The following is a 27,427-nucleotide window of genomic DNA, read 5'->3' as shown; positions in this document are numbered from 1 at the left end:
AGCAAGGCCCTTAACTCTTAGGGACCCAGGTTTGTGAACCCTCTGAAATTATAAGCTAATATGTGTGTGTCTGTGGGTGGAGGGGTATTTTTCTAGGAAGAGTATCTACAGCTTTCAACATTTTCTCAGAGTTCCATGATCCAAAGAAGTTAAGGATCATTGGCTGGGGTGATGCTTGCAAAGGGGATGTCTTCCTGCTCAGAAGCTCTAAGATTCAGCAGTGTTAGTTTACTTTGTTCATTCCCCAAGGGACACCTGGGCTGTGAGCAGCACCTGGGTCTGGGGGTCTGTGTGCTGCCTTGTGTGTGCTGAGACTCTTCCAGAGGACTCTAGACCAGACTCAGCTCCAGGTGAGACTAAATTCTACTGCTGCCCTTGAAACACTGAGCACGTGGGCCCCTCGCTGTGAGTAGGCTGGGGCACTTCTGTTGCTCATCAACAAAGATGAGGATTTCCTGGCTTCCCTAGGCAGAATCCCAGGCAGGGGCCGGAGCTGCCCTTTTCACTGTAGCTGACAGGAGCCACAGTCTTACCTGGCCTGAAGATTCCCCCCTTGTCTCCAACCAGCAGCCTGACTAGGGGTCAGCTCTGTGAGCACTGCCTCCATGGAGGTCACCCCATGAATCCTGTATCCCTACCCCTCCACCTGAGGCCTCTAGTCATTATCGGGCAGGAGAATCTGCTGTTTGCCCAGCCCTGACCCTCCACTCATATATGTGCATGCACATACACTTGACGGCTGTCCAGGGGCCAGCCTAGGCTTCTTGGAGACTCTGCCCCCACACTCAAATCATCCAAAGGGAGCAAAGCTCAAACTCACAGGCTCGCCAGGGTGAGGTGAAGAGACGTCGGCCTCATCCCCCTTCTGCTGGAGAAGGTGAACATGAGTCAGTCAGCAATGTTTCCTCTTGAAATACCCCCAAGGAGGCCCCTAGCAGTGGTGTGCATGCCCTCCACCCAGCACCCTCATCTCCAGTGGGTCACGAAGGGCCTCCTGGTGTTCGACATAAGGGGAGAGACCCATTGGCACAGAAATAGCACAGCAGGTGGGGTCCTGTCACCTGTGGTGGCGGTCCAGGCAGAGGGGACGGCGGGCCACTGCACACATCCAAACCTGGAAGGGTCCAGACACCAGTGAGTGAGGCCCAGCAGCCCAGACCCTCAGCCTCGCTCTCAGCCACATCCTCCTCCCCAGAGTCTCCTCCCTTCGCAATCTCAGGCCTGGAAGATTTTCTGACTACCTCCCATGTGCCAGGTTCTCGGATGGGCCCTCACTGAATGTTCACAGAGACCACAGGAGGAAACTGAGGCAGAGGGAAATCAAAGTCTCATGGCTGGGAAACGTCAGCACTGGGATTTGAGCCCAGGCTGCCTGACCCCGACCTGAGCGTGCCCCACAGCCCTGATGAGGGCCGGCTGCGCTTCCTGGCATGCTCCCCCTTCCCTTCTTGGCCAGAGGGTGTGGATCTGGGCACAGCCTAATGAAAGGGAAGAAGTCAGACCCCAAAGAGGCCTTTCTGGATAAGCTCTTGAGGACTTCTCTGAGCCTCCCTGAGCAAGAGAGGCTGTCCTAGTCCCCTTTTCCATCCAGCCTTCTTGACCCTGGGCTATACCTGCCTCCCAGCAAGAGCCCAAGACACCAACAAAAAGTCTATCTGCCTCCTCTGGGTGGCCCAGAAAATGCCCCTGGAGAGGGGTCTTGCTGTGGGTGTGAAGGGGCCAAACAGGGATCTCGAAGGGGAAGCCTGCAGGCTGGGAGGCATGATGGTCAGTTCAGGCTGAGCTGCCACCCAGAGCGAGAGGCAGGGCAGGAAGTCCCCGGGCAGCTGCGCCTTACCTGGCGGGGTGGGGACTGTCAGCGAGTTGCTCCGGGAGGATGTAGGAGAAGCACTAGGGCTGAGGTTCGGGGAAATAGCTGTGGAGACGACACAAATTGGCTGGCACTCGTGTAAGTATAGGACTTCAGCCTGGCAAAGACATCCTTCTAGGTCTTCCCCAACCCTGGGAACTGCGTCTGCCTTGCTGGACTCAGGGTTGATGTTGGACTGCCATATGAAGCTCTCACTACAGCCCAGCCCCTCCCTGCTGCTGCTCAAGAGAGGGGGGCCCTCAGGCCATTTGGGGGATCAAGGATAGAGTCACACTCCTCAGCCTACTCGGCCTGACCTCAAGGCACTGTCCAGAAACTGAGCCCTGGCATGGGTTGGCAGGTACCGCTCTAAAGGCTGTTCCTTCTAGACTTCCCAGGGTGGCCGTGACTTCAAAAGCTCTCCTTGTCCTATTAAGTACACTTACACTTGCCTGACTTTTTGCTCAGGAAGAAAAGTGACTCTAGCAGAGAGGACGCAGGAGGATTTCTGGGCCCAGGAAAACCTTTCCTTTAACCCAGAAATTCCCCAAGATCATCTTCCCTTCCCCAGAGGGCCTAGGATCCTTCCCAGTACCCACAGTTAGAGATCAGGGAAAGGAAGCCCAGGACGGAATCCCAACCTCTGCTAAGAAGAGCAGGTGAGTTAAAGGCCCTATCCTAGAAGGGTTCGGGGCAGCCACCTGTACATCCTGGCCCGCCCTACCTGATGGGGAGTCTCCGGGGCTGCTCCTGGACTTCCTCCCACGGCGGGTCAGGAATCGCTCACTCACCAACTTGGCTTCTTCCAGCAGAGCCAGGTTTTTCTTCTTGTCCTCCTCTGAGATGCTGATGTCTGGCAGCTGGTCATTCACGAGGTCAATAATGTGCCCCGCAGGGTCTGCAGAAGGAGGGTGACCCGGGATGAGAGTCACCGTATCCATGGCCCCAGGCTGAGGCCCTGCCACACCACATCTCATCCCGGGGACACTGCCTACAGTTGACCCAGCCAGCCAAACCTCAGCCCAGTGCCACCAAGAGGGTCACATGGGGACAGATAGTGGCTTCCTCTGCAGGCCTGGCCCCTCTGGCTTATGGCCTATGGTCCTGGGTCACAAATGGTCCTGGAGCCATCTCAGGTTCCCAGAATTTCCCTAAACTCTGTCAGGAAGGGAAGGCCACCCAGGAGCCCCACCTCCGGTGCTGTCTGCGCCCCCAGTACATTCTTGCTTCTGGTCAGTTTCTTTCACAAGCTAGTGGGCTTAAGGGAAACCAAAGATCATCGGCCACAGCCACAATCCCGTGGCCACCTCCACTCATATTGTTCACCCCCGTTTTTCTCCAAAACTCTTGGACCTCTTAGGTGGCAGATGTAATTATCCAGGTAAGAGCTAATGAGCACTAGAAAGGCTGAGGCAGGAGAATCACTTGAACCTGGGAGGCGGAGGTTGCAGTGAGCAGTGATTGCACCACTGCACTCCAGCCTGGGCAACAGAGTGAGACTCTGTCCACCCCCACTTTCCCCAAAAAGAGCTAATGATCAAGAAGGGAGATGAGGAACAGGCTCCAGAGGTGTTTATAGAGGTCCATGGAATGGGACAATTGCTAATAACCCACTTTGAGTTGCTGGATTCAGTACTGCATGAAATTATAAACCCTGGCCTTCATAAATTTTTTTTCTTTGGTAGTGTGAGTTGGGTTTCTAACATTTGAAGAAGTCACAATTGGTGCACATGGTAGAGTTCCAGTTGCCAGATATGCTTTATGGAGGTTCCTCCTCCTTCACCATGTTTCCTATTCCCCCTGGAATGCCTTTCCTCCCTCGCCTGTCTGTCCAGCTCCCTAAGACACAACTCAAATGCCATCTCCTCTGGAATACCTTCCCAAAACTTGCCCTCCCCAGAGAGACTCAGTCCTCATCTTGCCTTGGCTGGCCTAGCTCTTCTGTGCAAGTCCTTATGATACAATGTCCCAATTGTCTGTTCATTTCTCAGTCTCTTCATAGTCTATGAGCAGCTTGAAGGCAGGGACCAACTCTGTACGAGATCTATGTTCCAACAGCCCAGGGCAAGTCATGAGCCACCATCTGGGAAGGAGCGGATGACCAGGGCAGCTGGACTTACACTTAGCCACCCACTCCAGCCAGGATGAGGGCCTCTCTAGCTAGCAGAGGCTGGAAGTCTGCTCCCTAAGCCCCAGAAATGAGCTTCACTCAGCTGTTCTTTCTTTCTTTGACTTCTGCATCTTCCTCTTCATGCCCTGATCTTGTCTTTTGAGCAAAAGAAATTGAAATTAGATATACTTCTTCTGGACCCAGACACAGAGCGGCTGATCTACCCCGCCCTGCTGGGCTTATTGGGAGGGACCACCTTGAAGAGCAGGAGAGAGTAAGGGGTCAAGCCCAGCCACGCTGCCAGACTTCAGTCTTTCTACTCAAACGTGCCTTAGAGTGCCCTGGTCCTTACCCACAGATGTCAGGGAGGCAGTGGAAATCTTCAAGTGTCGGTGAGAAAGCCTCTTGTGGGGACTGTGAACTCTGAAAGACAGAACAGTCATCTTGTTCAGAAAATCAATCCACGACTTGAAAATAGGCAAAAAGATGCTTGTGTATTCTTTCTTTTTTCTTTTTTTTCTTTGTTTTGTTTTTTTGAGACTGAGTTTCACTCTGTTGCCCAGGCTGGAGTGCAGTGGCACAATCTCCACTCACCGTAGCCTCTGCCTCTTGGGATCAAGTGATTCTCCTGCCTCAGCCTCCCGAGTATTTGGGACTACAGATGCGCCCCAGCACACCGGGCTAATTTTTGTATTTTTAGTAGGGATGGGATTTCACCATGTTGGCCAGGCTGGTCTCAAACTCCTGACCTCAGGTGATCCTCCCGCCTCGGCCTCCCAAAGTGCTGGGATTACTTACAGGCATGAGCCACTGTGCCCAGCCAGATGTCTGTATATTCTTTCAAGGTCTTCCTAGAACATCATCTTACAAGCTCCTCAAGGGTTTCTCTGACTGTCAACTTGGGAATGTCTTAGAAATGCAAATTCTCAGGCCCCAACTCAGATCAGAAATTCTGGAGGCGGGCCCAGCCAGCTGTGATTTTACAGCTTTCCAGGTGATTCTGATGTGTGCTAAAGTTTTCCAACCACGGCCCTGAGAGGACATGACTTTGACTTACTATTTCCTACTCATTAGGCCTCAGACTCTGAGCTAACATCTAACTTGTAAAAACCTCATAAAATGTAAATTGTTGTCTAACAGAGATGCAGATGATTTCTGTTTGTGAGAAAAGAAAAAAATATGGTTTCATTGCCTTGTAGAACATTCACCTATTTTATATCTAACTTAGCAGTTTTATTCCAGCACTTTCCTCCCCACTCATGATTTATGTATATCCATGTCTTATATCCTCCTTTGTACCGGCTTTGTCATCAGGGTACTTCTCTGATTAATGAGGTAAGTAAATCTTTGACATATGCTCAGTATATATTTATACGAGAATTCTCCCTTTAACTTTTTGAAAATTGTACTTAGACAATCTCATTCCAGCAAGCCCAGTGCTGTGTGAAACCAAGGCAGAGACACTCCTGTACCTGGGAGCCTGTGTCCCTGCCAAGAGGTCACATTCCACACGCTTTGGCCAGGGGCAGGATTCTACATTCAGATACTCGCACCTTTCATGTTTGGGTGCAAATAGCTGGGCAGTTATTATGGGAAACTCCTCTGCTATGATTTATGTTTTTCTTAAAGGCTAGCACTTTCTATGATGGTGGGTGGGGGTGGGGGGACAAGTCCTTCTGGGGCCCCTGGGCATGAACATTTTAACCTCCACAAGCCCTGCTGGGGGCGGGGTCTGCCAATGGGCTGGAGCCCTCCCAGAGCCAAAAGGGCCACACCCAGGAAAGGAAAAATTACTTTAGGAGGAGGGTAATGGAAAAATTCCAAGCTCTTGCTCCTATTTTGAAAAACTGCTTGATTATAGTTTCGTGAATAAAACAATATAAGAAAGAAGAAAAGATTTATTTTAAAATATAGCTGTCAGATCCTCATGTTCTAGGAAATGTTGCTCATCACAACGCGAGGATCAGGCACCTGTACCTGTTGGCCAGGTTTTTGTCGGTTTCTCCTTCTGGTGAAGTGGCATCCCCAGTCAGGACAATCGTGGGGGGTGGACTGCAAGATATTCCTGCGGTAGGAGGAGCCTGCTGGTTTAGAACAGAAGCACAGTTAAGCTTGGGCTGGTGGGGGCTTCCAGGGGCTGGAGCCGGAGCATTTATTCTCACATGACACCACTCAGAGCCATCTTGATAAGGGGACAAATGCAGCTTACTTTTTATTTCCCCAGCTCTATTGAGGTATAGTTGACAAATAAAAATTATATATATTTAAGGCATAAAACGTGATGTTTTCATTACCTTGATACAATGTTTTGATACAATGTGATATATTCAAGGCATACAGTGTGATGTTTTGATGTGAAATGATTACCACTGTCAGGCTAACTAATATAGTCACCAACTCACATAGTTACCTTTTTGTATGGTGGACAATACTTAGCAAATTCCAAGTACACAATACATTATTGACTCTAGTCACCATGCTGTACATTAGATCCCCAGAACTTACTCACCTCATAACGGAAATAGTAAGTTGAATCCTTTGATCAACATCTCTCCATTTCCCCCACCCCCAGTCACTGGCAACCACCATTCTACTCTCTGTTTCTGCGAGCTTGAACTTTTTAGATTCCGCATGTAAATGGGATCATGCAATATTGCCTTTCTGTACTTGGTTTATTTCACTTTAGCATAATGTCCTCCAGGTTCACCCATGTTGTTGCAGATAGTAGGATTTCCTTCTTTTTTAAGGCTGAATAATATTATTGTGTGTGTGCATGTGTGTGTGTGTAGGTGTACACAATATTCTATTGTGTATGTATTTTTCACATTTTTAAATTCATCCATTGACAGGCATTTACATTGTTTGCATACCTTGTCTCTTGTGAGTAGTGCACAAATATAGTTTATTTGGATTACTCAAAACAAAAAAGACATGCAGGTTCTCCTTTATTCCCCAGCAGGCCCTCACCTGAGCTTAACACGGTCCACTATTCATGCGCTAAGATTAGGAACACTACAAGCTATCCCTCATTAGTTGTCACTAGCAATACAGGAAAAGAATGGTATCAAGTCCTCAGATTGAGGCCAGCCTAGCTGGGGAAGAATGATGGCCCGGAGAAAAGGTAGTGGCATCCACACATACCTAATGTTCTATGACAGTCCTACCTTTTGGGTAACTGACATTTTAGTAATTGTAATTTGTGGAAGACTCTCTGGGGGTTTTCTCATAGGTCCCTCCATCAACTTAAGAGGGTGCCTGTCATTTTCCTTCTCCTCCTTCCCACACCCTTGACTGGCATGTGCTGCCACTGCTCCCTCTGTGAGCACCTGACTGCCTTTGCCAAAGGTCTGCCCCTAACGCCCCAGAGCATGTGGCCACCACCTCCACTGTTGGTGCTGCCTTCCGCAGCTTCAGAGCAGTGGGTGCCCACTGTCCCTATTGCCACTTTCCCTGGGGGGCCAAATCTTTCTAGAACCCCTGAACATGAAATGTTTTAACCTCCACTAGCCCCGCTGGGGCTTAGCACTGCCAATGGGCTGGAGCCTTTTACGGAGCCAGGCTGTGCTCTTGACCCCTCAATGCGCAGGTGTTGGTTCCCTGCAAGGTAGGGAGGAGGCCCGCTCTCCTTCTGACATTATGCCTTGTTGTGAAATGGGTGCCATACAGTGCTATCTGGACTTCTTAAATCCCACAATTTTTAGTGAACCTAGCTTTTCCCATTTTCATTTTCATCTCTTCCGTTGTTTGGTCCCAAGCATGAGCTGGAGAAGTCTCTGGGTGAGAGTCCTGCCTAGGGAGCACCATGCTGCTTCCCTTGTGGAAAGGATGGTTTTATGTGGAAACCCAGAGCCAGATCCTTGAGGAGATGTTCATGGGGCTCTGTGTCCTCATCCAGGAGTGCTTCGGTGCAGGGAGCTACAGCAGCTGAAGGAAAAGGAGACACTCAGAATCTCCTGGGACATGGAAGGGAAGCTTGGGCAGGGACGTTGGCTGCATAGAAGCAGTCGGAAGCAGCATGGCCTATTGGAAGAGTTAGACAGACGTGGGCTCAAATTTCAACTACTAGCTGTGTGTCATGAACAGGCTATTTAACCCTTCTATGCTCCATGATTATAAAATCTAACTCACAAGGTTAGTGTGAAGATTAAAAATAACATTGATAAGGCACCTACTGCATGATTGATATTTTTATTTATTTTATTTATTATTTATTTTTGAGATGGAGTCTCACTCTGCTGCCCAGGCTTTAGTGCAGTGGCACAATCATAGCTCATTGCAGCCTCTGCCTTCTGGACTCAAGGGATCGTCCTGCCTCAGCCTCCTGAGTAATTGGGACTACAAGTGTGCACCACCATGCCCGGCTGATTTTAAATTTTTGTTTTTTGTAGAGACAGGGTCTTACTATGTTGGCCAGGCTGGTCTTGAGCTCCCAGAATCAAGTGATCTTCCCATGTCTGCTTCTGAAGGCACTGGGATTAAAGGCGTGAGCCATGATGCCAGGTCATGATTGATATTTTTAATGTGCTAGGTATCTAGCACATGATTAATATTTTAAATAAATGTTTACATTACTTCAGATTCTTTCTCCCTCATTCAACAAACAGTTTTTGGTTATCCACCATGTGCCAAAAGCAACTTGAGATATGAAGAGAAGACCCTCAAGGGCTCACAGTCAAGTAAGGGATACAGGGAAGTAACTCATAATAAAAATGAGGGATAGACCACATTCTGTGAAAGTTCAGAGGAAAGAAAAGAAAACTCTTTAGTGAGGGGAGTTGAAGAAGACTCTATAGAGAAGTGGACATTTGAGCTAGGTCTTGAAGGATGAATAGGAGCTTGCACGATAAAGATGTTAGAGGGCAGGATTTGGGCAAAGGAAATAGCATAGCAAAAGGCATTACTGGGAGTCAGGGATTTGTCAGTGTCACTGGCGCAGGTACGTGGACTATGACGTGAGATAGGAGAGGTCAGGGCTGGGGAAATGTGAAACTACAATAAGAGACTGAACCAGCTTCTGGACCTTGAAGTGACTCTAATGAGTTTGGTCTTTAGGGTTTTGGAGACGGGACGCCCTGAAAGTTAGGCTTTAGAATAACTGAGCTGCCCAAAGGGAAATACAGAAAAGTTGACAGCAGATCATCCATGTATCCCTCTATTCACATTGGCTGAGATGACAGAAAAGGCCCAGTTATTAGAGCATCCATCATCCCCTATAGGAATTCTGAGGAACTCCCTGGTAAATTGGAGCTGTGTCGCTCTCCATTTGGAAACCCAGAGTTGGCCAAAAGGGAGTGACAAGAAGTCGGCATGATGCTTGTGGCTGAAACCAAGACTGGCTGACCTGTCCTAATGACCCCAGAGCTCTAGGTCCTCTGAGGACACAGATACCTATCCTTCTGTCAAGGACTCCCCCTAGAAGAGACACCCAGGGAGTTTTCAAAAAAGCAACAACTCATTCTCTGGATAGTATGCCTTGATGGGTTGGTGATAAGCTGGCCACTTGCTTGTCCTCCTGTGGCTTTATCCCTCCATTCCTACAATGGCACAGTGGCCAAAGGCCTGCTCTGTCTCAGAGGAAGATTATCCAAGTAAAAAGAAATGGCTAATGTGTATATCCTTTGACAAGTCTCACATGGTCTATAAGTGCCCTTGAATCATGGTTATTATTAAAACGGATGATGGCTCTATTCAAAGTGAGCCAGTTTTTCCCATCTTTTGTCCAGTGGGCTCCCTTGGTGGGAGGCCAGCAAGCAACAGAGAGGCTGGGGGCTTCCAGGAGGCCAGAAGGGAAGTGGGACGATGATCTGGGGCTCTGAGGACATGTAGCAGGACAGTATTCACAAGGGCTGGAGAGGTTGAGAAGGGGAAGCAGTGTGTCAAACAGCAGGCAGCCAGATAGAGGGAGCAGCAGGCAGGGCCAGGGGCAGGTGGCAAGCTAAGTGGGAGAGCCAGGGAAGAGGAAGGAATAGGGAGTTTTCTACTCTGTGAGTTTTCTGGTGAGTAGGAAGAGCTGAAGTCTTTCCAGAGGAATCTCTTCACATCATTAAAAGGGAGTAGCATCAGCAAAAGGCATTACTAAGAATCAGGAATTTGTCAGTGTTTCTGGCAGGTGTGATCTCTTGGATGTCAATTAAGCCATGAGCAACCTCTGAAGCATATTCTGAGCTTGGAGGTGCAAATTAGAGACCCATGTGCCTATTTGCTATTAGTGTTTACAAGTTTTTAAATTAGTTAGCAACGTTCCATAATTGTAAGAATTCACATAAAGGTCTAGATAGCCTGGTTTTCCTTAAACTGAAAGATCACACAATCTTAGGCCCACATTTCTGCAGAGTAACATGGTAGGAGCTACCCTAAACTGGCTTGCTTCAGTGATTTGTGCTCCCTGGCCCCAAAGGCATCTGAGTCACTGCCCTGTGTCATGTAGCTCTCTTCTTGGCCTGATTTTCCAGAGCAAAGGAGGTTTGTGCTTAAAATCTCTCCCACCTACATCATCTGGGCAGCCTCATACCTATCGCCATGGGAACACCAATGGAAACTCTGACTGTGCTTATAGCATGCACAGGCTTCTTGCCCTGGATTTATTCTGACCGTGAAAATTTGAGCTCTGAAAATTGCCTTTTTCATATCTGTCATATTTAGAGAATTTCCTTCTTATATGAGTACTTTGATGAACAAGAAGAAATGCGTTTTGTCTAACATATCATTTTTACAGGCATTCTGTCATATGGTTTCTGCCACCCCTTGTGGTGGGGCTTTACAAATTCCTGGCATGCACTAATGAGAATAGGCTGTGTCTATTTAAAGGGGCAGGATGGGCCAAGCATGAGCTAACTTCATGTTGTATTCTGAAAAAACAATTGTGGTGGTGGTGGTATAGTATGTATCCATTTCTAAGAGTTTCATATATTCTGGCTGCTAAGTGAGTAAAATACATATTTTATTTTTATTTTTTTTAGATGGAGTCTTACTCTGTCTCCCAGGCTGGAGAGCAATGGCACAATCTCGGCTCACTGCAAATTCCACCTCCCAGGTTCAAGCAATTCTCATGCCTCAGCCTCCCAAGTAGCTGGTGTACCACCATGCCCAGCTAATTTTTGTATTTTTAGTAGAGACAGGGTTTCACCATGTTGGCCAGGCTGATCTTGAACTCCTGGCCTCAAGTGATCTACCCTCCCTCTGGCTTCCCAGAGTGGTGGGATTACAGGCGTGAGCCACCAGGCCTGGCCTTTATTTATTTATTTTTAATCTTATTGACACTATCTATTTCTTGAAGCAATTTAAAATAACCAACAATAAAATACAAGATATAAAAACATGACAGTATATAAATGGGGGGATGATGGATGATTTGACAAATATAAGCATCCCTAGCAGACAAAGAAGCTCATGCTCTTAACCATCTATAGTTTGGCGTTGAAGTTAAACTATTTTCCCTGAAACTCGATGAAGCCATGATCCACGTGGCCCCAACTCTGAGAAGCCTTGCCTTAAAGAACTTTTCAACAGAAAGAAAACCAACATAGAAGAAACTTCGTTCTTTACTCTCACTTCTCAAAGGACATGAAAGGGGAACAAATCTTAACTCCCATCCTCACCTCTCCTCTGTCCTTTTCTCTTTCCTTTGCTTTTCTCATGCCCCGGTCTCTAATGATTCGTTCCCTATTTGCCTCCTGCCTAGATCCTCTGTCTCTCTCTCTCCTGCTCCAGCCTTTACTCCTCCAGCTCCATCCAGTTATTGATTGTGCAGATTGTCTTCATTTCTTTGTATGATTGACTCACAAACATTTACTGAAGAGTCTTGCAGAGGGAAGATCTTCTTGGAGAAGAGAGGGGCACTGGGCTGGCAATGATCAGACTCTGTTTCGTCCAAGAAAGGGATGTCATCTGTGAATACTCCCACATTATTGCACTTTATTCTGTCCATTCATCCAGCAAACATTTATTGAATGCCTATTGTGGCCAGGGTCTGTGCTAGGGTCTGGGAAGACAAAGGTGAACCGGGCAGGCCTCTGCAATGCTTCCCATTGATTAGCATGATGGAATGGGGAGAGGAGAGGAAGTAACTTCCACTGCTATGACTCATAGCATCCTCAGTGTTGATACCTACCAGGTAAATGTGTACAAGGCACTGAAGTGAGCTGCCTTCTGATAGTAGCTTTCTCTGCTTGCTGGCTAATGGCCACTTGAAGCAAAGCTCTCCTGACTGCAGGCACCTCACTGGGAGGAGGGCCGGGGCAGAGATGCCAACACAAAAAGGCAGAAACAAGCCATGGGTGGCAAGTGCCAAGCATGTAACCGCAGACACTCACAATTCCAAGTGGCTTACAAACCAGGAGGCATGAAGTGATCAGGGGGAAATCCTCTAATCCTTTGATGGAACATCCTGGAAGGCTCTTCACTCTTGCCTTCTAATATGTGCAAAATACACAAGTCATAAAATCTTTCCCTCATAAGCTCACAGAATGGTTGAGCAAGCTCTGGGCAACTTCTCGTTTTCTGCAAAACTGTTTTTGTGGGAATGTTCAGGTCTTGTGCAGGCTGTTCTTCACTCTAGCGGGGACTGGGGAGATAGTATCCAGGAGACAGAGTGTGTGGGAAGAGTCCAGGGGCCCTCTGGGGTGAATTCTGCCAGACTTAAATGCAGTGCACATATGCATCCCTGCTTTTATTCTGAGCTGCCAAACCCAAGGCAGGCCTTCGAGAAAGCTTGGGAGAGCTGTGAGTCAGACCAAATATCATTGGCCAGGCAACTTACTGGCTTAGGGGCTTCAGGGCCTCAGGCTCAGAAGCCACACTACCTTATGATACACTTTTTAGCTGTGTAAACTTGGGCAAGTGACCTTACCTCTCTGTGCCTCAGTTACCTCATCTGTAATGTAACTATCTCACAGAGTAGTTATAAGAATTAAGCAGGTTGATATAGAAATAGGATTTCTGGATGAGGCACAGGATGCCCCAGTTATATTTGAATTTCAAATGTATAACAAATACTTTTTTAGTATAAGTATGTCTCAAATATTCCATAGACATAACGGTATTCTCTCTCTCTCTCTTTTTGGAGACTGAGTCTTGCTATGTGCCCAGGCTGGTTTCAAACTTCTGGGCTCAAGTGATCCTCTCACCTGAGTATCTGGGACTGCAGGCATGAGCCACCATGTGCACCATATAATCTTATTTTTCATTTGCCAAATCTGGCAGCCCTGGATGGAAAGCCTATGGAAGGGCATGTGGCACCGATCAAATGCTCACTAAGCATTTTATGTTATGTTCCCTTATTATTCCCTTTGGGATTGAATTAATGACTTTTGCATTCGGTTTTGAGAGGACTGTTGCTCTTAGTTCTGGGTCTCATCAACCATTTGGAGTTAAATTGGGAGGGCTCTGCCCCGTGATCATGGTGCAATGGAGCATCTGGCCACATAAACCCAAGTGATCAATGACCCACTTCCAAGGCCATCTTCACCCAGCTTCACTCCCTCTCTTACCCTCTGCTTCTCAAACCAACCAATGCCCTGTATGGGTTACAGACATGGAAGCACAGAAACAAAGGTGGCTAGACGGAAGTGGCAGTTACTCAGTGTCCCAGACCCTCCTCGTGTTTTCTCCCTGAATCCTCCCAGAAATTCAGTGAGTAAACCTCAGGACACTGTCTACAAATTGGGGATGATAGTACCTCCCAAACTCATAGAGCTGTGAAGAGGAAATGAGAAGATGAAAGTGAAGGCCACAGCAAGGAGTAGAAGATTGTTAAATTTCTTTTTTTCTCTTCTGCTTTTCTATTTTGATCCCCACTGTATCAATGCAAAAACTGACTTGTCCAGGGCTGTGCCACTTGTAAATAATGGAAGTGACTGAACACACGCTGTGTCCTTCCCACTACACCATGCTGCTCTTACAGCTCCATCCCCCATCTCTGGTCTTACCTCCCCTGGTTCCTACTGCCCTGCTGGCTTCTGACACCCCCCTCTTATTCTTTCAAACTGCACTCTCCTTTGCAGAAGATACGTGTTCCTCCAGGAAGCCCTCAAACCAGCACGAGGCTGAACACACAGCTGGAGAAAAGAGAGCAGGGGCAGAGGATGCCCTTGGCTCACTGCCCTTCTCACTCATCCATGGGCCCAGCCTCCCTGGGGGTCCATATCCCTTTGCTGGAATCAGTCAAGCACTGCGGGCTGGATCATCTCCCAGCAAGCTCATCCTCTAATAAGCCAGCAGGCCACATTTTGTTCTCCTTAAATAAATCTTATAGAAACATTTAAATGTTTATTTCACTCATAAATTCCCAGGAATGCACAATAGCTTTCCTATCTGCCTGGGCAGAGGGATAAATATAGGCCAGTGTCATACATGGGAATATTAGCTTCCTTTCCCCAGAGTCACATGGCTAGGCCCAGGCTAGGAAACTGTAAGGAACAGCCCCAGCCCCAGCTCCAGCCCACTCCAGCTCAGGCAGGCGTGGGGAGTTTAGATTCTGTAGTTGGGCGCTGGCAGACAGCCTGGGAGAGGAGGACCCTGTTGGAAGGCAATGTGGGCTAGTGAAGAAGTCAGGTAGGCCTAGACCAGAATCTCACCTGGGTGACCTTGGGCACATACTAAACTTCTCTGACTTTCATGATCTAAAACATGATATAGAGCTAATAATCACCATTCTCTAGGCTTGTTTTAAGTATTAAATGAGAGAAAGCAATAATAGTGATAACAGTGAAGGTGGTGGTGGTAGGTGGGCACTGTGAGACTCTATCCCCAGATCCCTGTCTTAGAGTCTGGAGGGTAAACAGGGACCGCCTTGGTAGAGAGGAGCTCCAGCAGCAAAAGCAGCCAGTGCTTTCACAACAGGATAAAAGCAGTCTCTGGGGACTTGAAAGAAAATGATTATCCCAGCGGCAAGTCCTAGGGGCACAGGAGAGAGCAGAAGTGCCTCTGCTAAGGTCTGCTGGGCATGGGGCTCCTCCCTGCCAAGCACTGAGGGCCAGTTCCATGGCTCCCCGAAGGCTCCCCGGCATCTGCCCTCTAGGCCCTCCCTTGCACCAAGGGCCTGTACTGACTCTGGTGGATCCTCTTTCCTGCCATTGTCTATTCATTTCTAGGAGTCAGGGATAAAGAACAATTGCCTTGTTCATCACAGTTTTTACTGTGAGGTCAACAGACTTTGGGGGTGTGGAAAAGCACACAATATGTGTTAGCTTTGTTCCAAGGAGAGTAACTCAGCTAGTCATTCATCCATCATATCTTCTATCCTCCCTTCCTTCCTCCCTTCCTAACACTGATCCACCCTCCATTTCTTCTGCCCTTTAATGCAGTCATTTAATCATTTAGCCAGCCAATTATCTACCCAACCTATCACAAAACAATCAAGCATCCATCCATATTTCCTTCCATCTATTCATACATCCTTCTATCCACCCATCCATCCATCCATCTATCCACCCCCCCATCTACCTTTCCATCCCTCCCTCCCTCCCTCTCTCCCTCCCTCCCTCCCTTCCTTCCTAAGCTCCTACTGCATGCTGGAGCCTATGCTTATGGGTGGAGATACACATGTGAAAGGCACAGCCCAAGGAGCTCACACATAGTCTCACAGGGGAGTCAGAGAAACAACAGCAATCTGTTTCATTGCTAACAATAGGAACTAAGGGAAAATAATTGTAATATGCATTTCTGACTGTCTGTAACCATCAACATTTCTAAAACACTTTCTGCCTTGTTTTAGGCATTTCCACAGCTAAATTCTCACAGCTCCTACCCTGTGCCCAGAACCACTAGAGGCCAGCCTGGTGGAACTGTCCTCTTGAGCTCTTTTTTATAAGGATGGGGCATCAAGCACCTGCTTCCCATGCCTGGGGCCTCTGGTGTCCAGGACATTGACTTTAGAGCTAGCTAGGGCCAGGGAAGGAGGGAAAACCTGGCAGGATCACATCGGTGGAAAACTTGAGTTTGAATCTCCATTTGACCACAGCACAACTAGGTGACCTTTGACAATTACATAAATTCCCAGAGACTCCATTTCTTCCTTGATAAAATAGAGATAATATCAACTTTGGAAGTATTAGACCACATAGCAGGTGCCCAGTAGTTGCTACCAATATCTTGTATGCCAGATACTAATATTTTACTAATAATTTATTTTAAATTATTTTATTGAAGGCCTTAATTGAGGCTGTTCTTGCAAAGGATGTGATGAGATAAGTGGAAATGAATTCAGAGATGAATTCAAAATCCTTAATGGGAGCATCCAAGTACTTCCTGGTTTCTGGTGATTACAGTGCCTTTACCTGCCTCAGTTTTCTCATCTATAAAATGGGATACCAACCAGGCCTGTGTCTTGCAGTTGTCGTGAGGTTGCTATGTGTAAAGTGCCTAGAGCAGTGCCTGGCTCATGGGAGGCACCGTTATGAGGGTTCTCACTGGGGGAGTCGGGGAGCAGGGGGATCACTACTCTACACAGTCCTGACCAGGTTTCAAGTGCTTTACATGCTTTATCTGTTTCCTCCTTGTATCATTCCTGACAGAAAATTGATCCTTTGGATCATAAGCCTTTTCTCCAGTGGGGGAGCACACAGTTACCAAGGAGTTTCCAAGGAGGTATAGGCAGGACCTTTCTGTTGGCCAGTGAGGACAAGGCTTGAACAGCCAAAGGGAGTCAAATGAATAGAGAAGCTGGCAATCTGCCATCAGCAGTAAAGTATATGGCTAAACTCGAGGTATTCCCATAGACAACACAGAGCAAGGCTCCTCCAGGTCCTGATGGGAGGAGGCCGTGGGAGAACACAAAAGCAAATCAGACCTGAGAGAACTGGCATTTGGCTGTAAATCTCACTTCCTGCTCTCAGGAAGTGAGCTTCCTGAGAGCAGGACCTTGGTTAGTTAATGCTCCACAAACATTTATTGAGCAAACTCAATAAACATTGACTGAGTAAATGTACTTCAGCTCCTCGATTCCATATTTATTGAGTGCCTACCATGTGTAAGTGAATAGTCATCCCTTGCCTCTGTGCTCAAACTCAATTGCATATAATGGGGTATTTTTGGAATAGAAAGAAGAAAACAAATTAATTAGAGCCCATTTCCTAAGCTTACAGCCATGAGACAGTGGCATCCAGGCCTTGCTATTTCCTTATTACGAGATTTTTCAACAGCTGGCTTAACCTTTCCAAGCCTTAGTGTCCTGATCTGTGAAATGTGCATAGTCATCACTACCATGTATGAGCATTCTGAAGGGTAATGAGATTATGAGTGTAAAGAATTTAGCCTAGAAAACACTAGGAGCTTGTGTGTTAGTTTCTTTCACTTTATTTGGGTAAGATATCTAACTGCTCTAAATTCACACGTTCATGGGGGTGACTCTGCTCCATCTACCTCACAGTGGTTTTGGAGGTTCACTTGCAATGACACATGGAAACTTTTTGCAAACCATTTTGTGCTGTAGGGACTGAGCACCTGCTGTGAGCTAAGTACTTCGCTCACCACTTTATACATATTATTCTGGTAATTAAAGTCAAGCTGCCTGCGTTTGAATTTAGTTTCAATTACTTCCTTAGCTATGTTACCCACTGCACATTACTTTTCTGTGCTTAAATTCTTTGTTAGTGAGAATACGAATAGTATTCCCAGGAATATTGTGAGAATTAAATGAGATAATGTAACATATAAGACAAGCCTAATACAGTGTCTGGCACATAGTAAGTACTTCATAAAGGTTAGCTGTGGTTAGTGGCTATTCCTGTAACTTAGTTTCTAGATGAGGAAACTGGAGCAAGATAAATCACTTATCCAGGGTAGCAGTCAAGGATGTGAAGCCCAAGTTCTTCTGATCTGCCATGCTGCTTATACCTTACATTCCTATAAGCCTTTTCCATACCTTCTGGAACTCCTTGGCTACTTGGGAAACCCTGCTTGGTCATCCTCCTCTTCTAAAAGGACAGATGGGTTAGCTCTGAGCCCAGTCCACTGACTTAGGATGTAAGCCAGGATAGGCCTCTACAACACTTGTTCACGGTTTTTACTCTCATGCCAACAGACTTTGGGGGTGTGGAAAAGCACACAATATGCGTTAGCTTTGTTCCAAGGAGAGTAACTCAGCTAGTCATTCAACCATCATATCTTCTATCCTCCCTTCCTTCCTCCCTTCCTAACACTGATCCACCCTCCATTTCTTCTGCCCTTTAATGCAGTCATTTAATCATTTAGCCAGCCAATTATCTACCCAACCCCAGATTTGTTATGGTGGCACTTATGTCAGTCCCCATGTCTAAGCCAAAAGTGGACGGGGGCCAGCAGTTCCATGGCCAAAGGTTCTAGGTACTCCACAAGCAGATCCCTTCAATAAGGGCCACACAAACAGGGCTACTTCTCCAGAGCACACTCCAACCTCATCTCAGTTACTTAAAAATTAGAGGAGGGGATGGGCATAGATGCCACTCGCCAGTGCAGTGCTGCAATGACCTTAAGCCACAAGAGCTACTGCATAACAGGGCTGAGCATCCATGTCTCTCTAGAGCATTGGCGAATGAAACACAAAGTAGATGCTTGGAGAGACCCAGAGTGTCTCATTATGTGGCCTAAACCAGGCAATAGCATGGTGGCTGTGTTTCTAGGAGTCAGTGTGCCCTTCCCCTTCCTCAATGTGTCCATGCTCCTTCCTCATTCTCCTTCAGCCAAGCCATCACACAGCCCGCTCAAGTTAAATTTGGGCTGTTTGATTACCTGGCTGAAGGGGAATGAGGAAGGGGCATAGACAGGCGCGTGACAGAGCTATGTTTGCTGGCCCCACGAGCTTGTGCTCCTGAAAGGCTGGCAGAAAGGGCTTGGTGGTGCTTTGGCATTTCCCCTAATAGCGAGCTCTAAAGTTGGCCCCTCTGAAATGATGTCTTTGGGAACAGAGGACAACGTACTGTTGGCCCAGGTCCCAGAGCTCTCATAGAGGACCTGGGGGCAGTCAACAGTGCTCAGTGCAGAGTCTGGACTAAGCATGGGCTCTGGGCTCAGATCCTGGGCCTGCCACTTATGATCTGTGTGACCTTGGAGGAAGGTAGTTAACTTCTCTGTGCCTCAGTTTCCTCAGCTATGAAATGGGAATGATAATAATACCTACCATAAGGCTAATTGTAGGTTAAATGAATTAATACGGTAGATGAGTAACTGGCATAGGGTTAGCTATTAAGTGGCTTTGTGTGCAATGGAGGTAGGGGAGCAGGGGGAGGTGGTAGCTGGGGTGCTGGAACAGGTGATATGAAGAGGTGAAGTCTGCTTATGAGTTCACACTGACCTGCTTCTGGGGGCTCCTAAATCCCTTTGGAGGAGTTGTTTGGGTAGAAGCTAGAGCCAGTGAAAATTGGGCTCTTACAGCTAATGTGAGCCTCTTTGTACCCTCAGGTTTGCAAGGTACTTCTGAGGATGCTGCACTGTCCGTATGAGTCAGCTTCCTACTGTGGAACTCATCCAGGCCTGGGTAAGACTGCATCTGGATCCTGGGGTCCTACAGTGAGGGGGAGATGGGCGGGTATGTGTCCTGAGTGGAGGTTAGGAAGGCTCTGAACACTGTCATGGGAACAAAGACTGAAGAAACTAGAGAAAAAGAGACTCTGGGAAGACCCAGAACTGCCTTCTTACAACTGCAGAATTCACCCCACGATAGGCTGTATGGAGGGCAGAGCTGAGGGAGAGTCCTGGGAGAGGCAGAGTCTAGCTTGACCAGGACAGAGCTGGCCAACCAGGACACAGGCTTCCTTGGGAGGTGGTGAGCTTTTCATTATAGAAATATTCATGTAGATTCCTAGGCCAGGCATGGTGGCTCACACCTGTAATCCCAGCACTTTGGGAGGCTGAGGTGGGCAGATCACTTGAGGCCAGGAGTTTGAGATCAGCCTGGCTGACACGGTAAAAGCCCATCTCTACTAAAAATATAAAAATTAGCCAGGCGTGGTGGCACAGGCCTGTAATCCCAGCTACTCGGGAGGCTGAGGCACGAGAATTATTTAACCTGGGAGACAGCGGATGCAGTGAGCTAAGATAACACCACTGCTCTCCAGCCTGGGCAACAAAGCAAGGCTTCATCTCAAAAGTAAAAAGAAATATTCCTACAGATTCCTAAGACCTACCTCAAGAGATTCCAATTCAGTAGGCCTTGGATGGCTGAGGAATCTGGTGTTCCAAAAATTTCCAGGATGACTGAATGGGGCTCATATTGTGGAGAGCTTTGCCTGTCTGAGAAGAGCTTAGATGTGACCTGGGATTCTTCTAGCACTGGCAGTCTGTTATTCTGTGGTCCCTAAGGTCCCAGGCTTGTGTCCTGCCAGTGTCTATGGCTGGCAGAACCCCTTGGCTCCAAACTCTTCCTTTTGAGTCTCTCCCTACCCAAGGGACAATGCAGAAAACCCCACTCAGGACATAGCCTTGCAGAGTGCATTGCTGGGAGGCTTTTGGGTGTGTGTGTGCACCTGTGTGACATTTGATTGCAGCTTCTGGTTAAGGACCTGAAGAGAATGTCTGTCTGTGCCTATATGTGTATCTGTGTGTGTGTCTGTGTGTGTGTACATGTAGAAAAAGAAACAGGATCTAGTCCTACAGATTTTGTGTTTGTGTGTGAGAGGGTCTCAGTTAGTGCTCATGCCAGTGATGGGAAACAGGGGCTGGACCCCAGGGAGCTGTAAACTCAGAAGGATGCTCTGTTCTTTGCTTGCTTTACAGAGTGGGAATTCAGACAGGATTGGGACTTCCAGCCGAGTCATCCTGGCCAGGCCCGCTTCCTTGGCTGCCTGGCTTCAGATGCTCCCAGGGACTCAGGCTCCAGCTCCCTGAAGGCTCCAGGCTAGCTCCTAAAGCCTGACCCTCCCAAGGCTGTGGCTACCTGAGAAACCCAATATGCATTGTCTGGTGAGTGCAGTAATGAGAGAGGCACTTTACCCATCATGCCTGGTTGCCTTCTGAAAAGCTTTAGGATGCCTAGGGGGTGGCAGTAAGGAAAGAGGGTAAAAGAAAGTTAAGTTTGATGTGGCCTCTGGTTGGGGGCTCTAAATGCCCCAGCATTATGGTCCCTCAGGCTATCAAAGGCTCTTGAGGGCTGGGCTGAACATGCAGGGTCTAGGAGGCAGCAACTAACCCTTGTATTGGGTAACACATAAGAAACCAGAAGCACAGCAAAGTTAACAGACTTGGTCTCAAAGTTTCTTGGCCAAGACAAGGTCTCTTGACCAGAATGTAGAGGAGCTCGGATTGAAGCCCAGCTTGGTATGACTGCACTGTTTATATTCTTAAATCCTGTGCTATATGAACTCCCTGACAGGACCTGGGCCTCCTGGCTCCCAGCTCCCCTGAATTCCTGTTGGCCCTCCTAACCATCGTGGCTTCCAAATACTCATAGGTACCGCGCCATTAGGTCGGCGTGTTGGTGTTTCTAGAGGTTGCCACGTGAGGGGAGGGTTCCATGAGCTTGCCTGCCACGAAGTTGAGTGTAAGGGAGCTAGCCAGTGATTGGGCAGTGGGAGCTCCAAACTGCAGTTCCTCAAGAGTTCAGCCTCCCTGTGACCCTGAGCCAGAACCAACTCTTATTAAATAAGAGACAGTCTCTGAAGGCCCTTCAAGTGCCATGATTCTCTGTGCTCATGGGAAGTCAAGACTATAAAGAGAATGTTTGCAGGTGCTGATAGCTGCTACATTATTGGAGCCCAGCAGAAGTACCCATGAGGGAAGAATGCACGAGTGAATATTATTTTTGCAAATGAGTAGTTTCTTAGTGAGTATTTTCATGTTATGATTACATTTGTTTTCTTACATATTACAACTCTAGGAACTTAAATAACAAACACTTTAAAAAGAATGGCCCTTTGTATCTCCATATCCCAAACTCATGGGATTGAGATGCTGTAGAGCTTGGCAGTCTTGTGGGTGGAGAGATGCCCTTCCCTTGAATGTATAAGTGACAGGTGTTTATGTTGTCTTGTCATGTGTTTCCTGAGGATATACTTTGAAAGAAATTTTAATTATAATTAAAGCTTTGTAAACAGGAAGAACTTAACTCAGTATAAAAGCCCATCTTCATTGACAGTGGAGTTGTATCTTTGCTGCTCTTTTATTATCTTATATTTTGGGAATGCTTTTATTCTTAGGGCAGCTGTTTGAGGGAGCTGCCCAGGATTTAGGAGCCAGATTTTGCCTGAGAATCTGATTCACGGGTACAGCCATTGCTAATGAAGTCGAAAGGCCCAAGGATGGCCATTTTCAGAGAAGTCCAGGGCAAGGAAGTAGAGATGCTAAGGAGACAGAGCCTAAGAAAGTCCAGGCCTGAGGGTCTGGAAGCAGTCGCATTTGAATGCAGTTGTGAGTGTTCTGTCAGTCCTTTCCTTAATCCCCAAGCTTTCAGAACTTGGCAGCCTCAGCAGCAGGACCCACTGTTTCCCAGAATGGGGGCCTAGACTTGATACAACCCTGGGCTGAGGGGCTGGGGGCTTGGCCCACCATCACTTAGAAATTCAAGGGAAGGGCACCCCCCCACACACACACACACCCCTAAGGCTGCCAAGTTCTGCAACATCTCAGTCCCAGGAGTTTGGGATGTGGAGATACAAAGGGCCATTCTTTTCTAAGTATTTACTATCTAAGTTCCCACAATAGTGATGTGTCAGAAAACAAATGTCATCATAACATGAAAATATTCACTAAGAATCCGCCCATTTGTAAGAATAATGCTCACTCATAGATTCTTCCCTCACTTCACAAGTGTCTCTCCCATCTGGCTTAGGTGAGTTTGAACAACTGTCCAATATAACAGGACAATACCATTTTAGAACAAATCAACTGCATAGTTCATGAAGTCAAAGAAAACAGTGATGGGGAATTTCACATGCAAGGTCTTTGACCAAGGAGATCAGATAGAGCTAAGCAGTTAAACAAAGAAAATACCATGAGCACGATGCCCAGATAGGTTCCTCAAAAGGGAATCATTTGAATTTTGAGGGATTAAAAGAGATCCTTAGGAAAATGGACGAAGCCCTTACATATTAAACAAACAGAGTCTCTTAATTAGGTGCTGTAAAGTAAAATGTAAAGAATGTGTTATTATGTGAACAGATCATTTTGCTGGTATAATAAATAAATATAGCCACACCAAAATCAACATTTTATTCTTTGTTCAATCTAAAAATTAGCACATAACCTGTATTTTGTAATCTGTATAGGTAAAAATAGCTTGTTTTAAATGCCTCATTTGTACAATAGAAATCTCAATATACCTTTAAATTAACTTGCTTTCCTCATTTCCTTTCTATAATACAATTTCACTGAAAACCTTTTTTGCTGTTTACTATATAATTTTGATCTTCATTTTAAGTGGATTTACTTTAAGTGGCCTTTTCTAGTGCCCCCTCCCCTGACATATCAGGATCTCAGGGCTAATGATTCTCATCTAAGTCTTTCTCCAGTTCAGAAGGAGCCTGTGTGGTCTGTGGTTTGACTTCTGAGGCCTCAGTCAGACACAGCCTACATGGTTGGTTCTATACCCAGAATATTTGGGGCCTCGGTCAATTCAAACCAACTCAGAGTAACTGATTCCCAGCATGGAAACCACACACCTTCTCAGGTACCCACTACAACCTGCATGAGCTGTCAGCAAACCCTCTGGCCAGCCTAGGGGCTGTGGCCTCAGCCCAGGGCGCTTGGCTTGGCCCCCAGCCAGGCTAGCTGAGGGCAGGGAGGGGGCACTTACTTGGCCGGCAGGGCTCTGGGCTGCCTGTGGCTCTCCGGGGGGCTCCTCGTCCTCGGGAATGTGGGGCATGGCAGCCTCCTGCTGGGAGTGGCCACGTGTGCCCGGAACCTCCGCTGTGTCAGCCCCAAAGATGCTCCAAGAGGCCTGGGCTCCACAGGCTGGGGAGATGCCAAAAGGACAAGTCAAATCCATTCCCATCCCTGTCCCAAGCTAGGTTCCATTTCCCGGAGCCACAAGCCACAGTGAGAGCCGGCTTGAGTTTGCATCAATACCGGAGGTCAAACCAGGCTAGCAGAGGGCATTTGGAATTTCATTTCCTCCGGCTCTCTGGCTTTGTTTACAAAGTCAGAGGTGGCCTTAGAGATTTTGCATCTAATTTGGTCTTTACAGTAAACACAGCTATCCCAGAAGGGAGAAAAGTGCTTCAAACTCCTCAAAACTGTAGCTAATGGAAGATACTCCATTGAGATCAGATTGGCATTTGTTTACCACTTACTGACCACCTACTGGGTGCCGGGCCCTGTCCTAGGCGAATCACCATCATTTAATTGAATCCTCATGATGACCTCTGATGTAGGCATTAATATTCCTGTTTTACAGATGAGAGAACTGCCCCAGACAGTGAAAGTGACTTGCCCCAAATTATAGAGAGAACCAAGAATTTGATCCCAGATCTTCCTGATTTTGAGGGTGGGGCTCTTTCTGCTATACCACACAGCATTCCTCGGCCACGTGGATGGGGAGTAAAGGGTGCTGTTTCTTGACTTCCTCCTGGAAGCCACCCTTCATGCTCTTCTGACCCTCAGCGCAGGCTGTCTTATTTGAGTTCAGCCCTCATGGGGACTGCGCCAGCCCTGCTAAAACCTGGAGGCTCAGGCAGGGTGAATTCCGTGTGCCCTGTGCCCAACCCCAGCAACCTTAGGTTGCCTCCCAGAAGCTAGACTATCCTCTCCCCATGGTGTAGCAGCCTGGGGGCACTGGGGTCCCAAAGCTGATTGGGACTGCAAGCAGCAGAATCTCATCCACCTCCCACAGTGATTGGCTCAGGGATGGACAATGGACCCAGCCTACATGGATGAGCATACAGTAGTGTCCTGGGACTAGATGCTTTCTCCTGCTCTGAGTGGTGGAGTGTGAAGATGTGAGACCCGGTGCTATGGACACCATTTTGCTTCCATGAGGAAAGCCAGACAGAATATAACTGACACACACAGAGGAGGGCAGAGCTAAGGGACCTGCAGAGAAACAGAATTGGAGCTCTGATCAAAGTGTACCTGAAGCCTGAACACTCTGGATTAGCCAGTTACACGAACAATTAAGACTCTTGGTGTTGAAATAACTTTGTGTTGGGCTTTTGTTACTCGTAACTGAAAACACACTCACTGCTCCTTCATGCTTCTTGTCTGTCAAGATGCCTAGGAGTATGATCCTGCCAATGGACCTTGAGCCAATGGGCCTAGCTCCTCTGCTTTCTCTTAGCAACACCAGGTCTCCACAGGGAAAGGCAGAATAGCAATGTAGACAGAACACAGGCATTGGAGGCAGATACGTGAGTGTGAGTCCTCACTATACCACTCACTGGCTATGTGGCCTTGGAAAGTTGGCTTCATCTCTAAGTCCCGGTTTTCTTGTCAAAACAGAGAGAGGAATGCCCCCCAAGCAGGATGTTCCAAGGACAAAACATACTCAGTTCAGAGCAGGTTCCCAAAGAGGCCACTTGCAGGGGGTCTTGCAGCCCAGGAAGCTTGGCCAGAGCTCCAAGGGCTCTGCCTGGCCTCTCCCCATTTTTAAACTCCCTTCTTCCTCTCTTAGTGGGGTGGGTGATACCTTTAGGAGTCTACAGAACTAACAACTGGCTGGTTCTGCAGCTTTTAGAGATTCCCTGAAGGAGCTGCTCCACTGAACAGTAGATTAAGACCACCACACGGGTAACATAGGCAGGTGACCTTTGGCTGATGGGACACATGGGGGGTGGGGTGGGGATAAAGGACACTGTCATTTACTGAGCACCAACTGTGTTCCAGGTCTTCTGGGAGGTACTGCTGACTGCTGGAGGTTGTAGGAGGAAGAGCCCGAAAGCCCTGCCACCTCCCATAACACTTGGTGTTCTTCCTGTCCTGCAAAAAGAGCTCAGAAAGGCCCTAGAGCCAAAGTGCTGCAGAACAAGCCCAGGCTGACATCAGCCCAGCACTGACCGAACCCTGAATCTCCACCAGCCAACACACATACCTCTAGACTCCTGGACTGAGCTCCTTGAGATAGGCGAGGTGTCAGATTCTTCCTAGATACCCAAAAGATTCAGCAAAGAATGATTGTTGATTTATGTTTAAAGAACTAGGGACTTTTAGTCCCAGAATTGGTCAAGGTGACCACCATCTTGACTATTTGTCTTTCTCTACAACGAACAAATTAGACCATTAGCTCTGGAACAGTTAGGGTGACCCCTACTGGCCACCTCAAGAAATCTCATCTCAGGTAGAGCATCCATTTTCACTGCCAACATTTCATACCTACTCTACCAGGCCCGTGCCGGGGCTGGTGACACAAAGAGGATAACCTTGGCCCTCAAGGAACACAGTGTCCAGTGGTAGGAGATGCTGGAGAACAGTATAATGGGGTAAATATTTTGAAAGTGAGAAGTTGCAGGACCCCAGAAAAGGGTTCCCTAACTATGGAAATTGGGATGGTGGGACATGATTTTAGCAAAGATTTCACATTAGAACTGATGTTTGAGCTGAGCCATGAACACAAATGCTGAATGTAATTTCTTGGAACAGATTAGCTGGGTGTCTAGTGGGGAAGATAAGACAAGATGGGGAGAAGCCATGCTGGACAGATTTCACCTGGCTCTTGGGAATGAGAGCTATGGGGCCAGGGCATGCTATCTGCGTCTTCCATGCCAAATTCTTACTGTATGAGTAAACTGAGCATCAGGTTCACCCAAAGGTGAGCTCTGTGATTAATTCCTATCAGCTTTACTTGGATTTCAGCAGCAGTGGCATCAGTGGTGCTGGGTAAAGCATATGGTAACAGGGATCGAGGGCAACAAAAGAGTAGCCACAAACCCCATTTCTAGTAAAGGAAGTTGGCCACATCTCCTAGGAAACCTGTTAAAATTATGTGTGAGATATATATATAGGTCCAGGCTGTCTTAACAGGGGTATGGTTTCTAAAACATGGGAGGTGACTATTCCACTTCTTCTGTCTTAATCTACACAAAGTGTATTGTGCTCTGCCTGTTAAGAAGGATTTAGACAAATTGGGACATGTTTAGAAAATGGGAAGCAGGAAACTAGGAGAACTTGAATTTTTGTTTAAAGAACTAGAGAACTTGAGCCTGGAGAAGAGGAAGTGCTGGGAGAAATAAAAATCTCTTCTCGGATGTTTGAAAAATATTCGTGTGGTTCTACTGTCCCCAAAGGATAGATGCCATGACTAATGACTGAAAGGTCAGATGAAGGCAAGGGCAGCCTTCTGGTGGTTGGAACCACCTGAAGATGAAACAGGCTGCTCTTTAGGTGGCGAGTTCACCATTCCTTGGAGGTTCTGTTAAAGGCTGGGACTAGGGTCACAGGATTCTTAACCACTTCAGGGGCCTTTTCTAACTCTGGGGGTCCCTGAAATCCTAGACTCTTTTTAGCTACAACAAACCGAAAGACCTGACGATTCCATCCCAGGATTTTAGGATTATGGTCTTCTGAAGTCTCATGAGAAATATCCCATTTTCTAGCCCTCCACTTTCTTTCCTCTATCTCCTTCTCTTCCA

The 27,427-nt window shown here is 47.4% G+C and overlaps 1 protein-coding gene across 8 annotated transcripts in view; it reads right to left on the bottom strand.

Annotated features, from left to right (window-relative positions):
* IRAG1 (inositol 1,4,5-triphosphate receptor associated 1) overlaps positions 1 to 27,427 on the bottom strand; it is a 122,414-nt gene that overhangs the window by 55,500 nt on the left and 39,487 nt on the right. For 2 of the 8 annotated variants that reach the window (XM_017500278.2, XM_017500281.1), the window contains exons 2-8: positions 23,662 to 23,819; positions 5,937 to 6,040; positions 4,312 to 4,382; positions 2,574 to 2,747; positions 1,838 to 1,915; positions 1,062 to 1,114; positions 821 to 868 (exon numbers count right to left, since the gene is read on the bottom strand). In XM_017500278.2, the coding sequence (XP_017355767.2) occupies positions 821 to 868; positions 1,062 to 1,114; positions 1,838 to 1,915; positions 2,574 to 2,747; positions 4,312 to 4,382; positions 5,937 to 6,040; positions 23,662 to 23,819 (686 nt within the window). Of the gene's footprint in view, positions 1 to 820; positions 869 to 1,061; positions 1,115 to 1,837; positions 1,916 to 2,573; positions 2,748 to 4,311; positions 4,383 to 5,016; positions 5,115 to 5,936; positions 6,044 to 22,963; positions 22,973 to 23,661; positions 23,820 to 24,604; positions 24,611 to 25,044; positions 25,141 to 27,427 lie in introns of those variants that run through there. The other 6 variants (XM_037728413.1, XM_037728412.1, XM_017500284.2 and 3 more) reach the window with 6 other exon arrangements.

The sequence above is a fragment of the Cebus imitator genome, unplaced genomic scaffold, assembly GCF_001604975.1.
Source record: "Cebus imitator isolate Cc_AM_T3 unplaced genomic scaffold, Cebus_imitator-1.0 Scaffold265, whole genome shotgun sequence".
Taxonomy (NCBI): domain Eukaryota; kingdom Metazoa; phylum Chordata; class Mammalia; order Primates; family Cebidae; genus Cebus; species Cebus imitator.
This window is presented reverse-complemented; position numbering and strand designations above follow the sequence as displayed.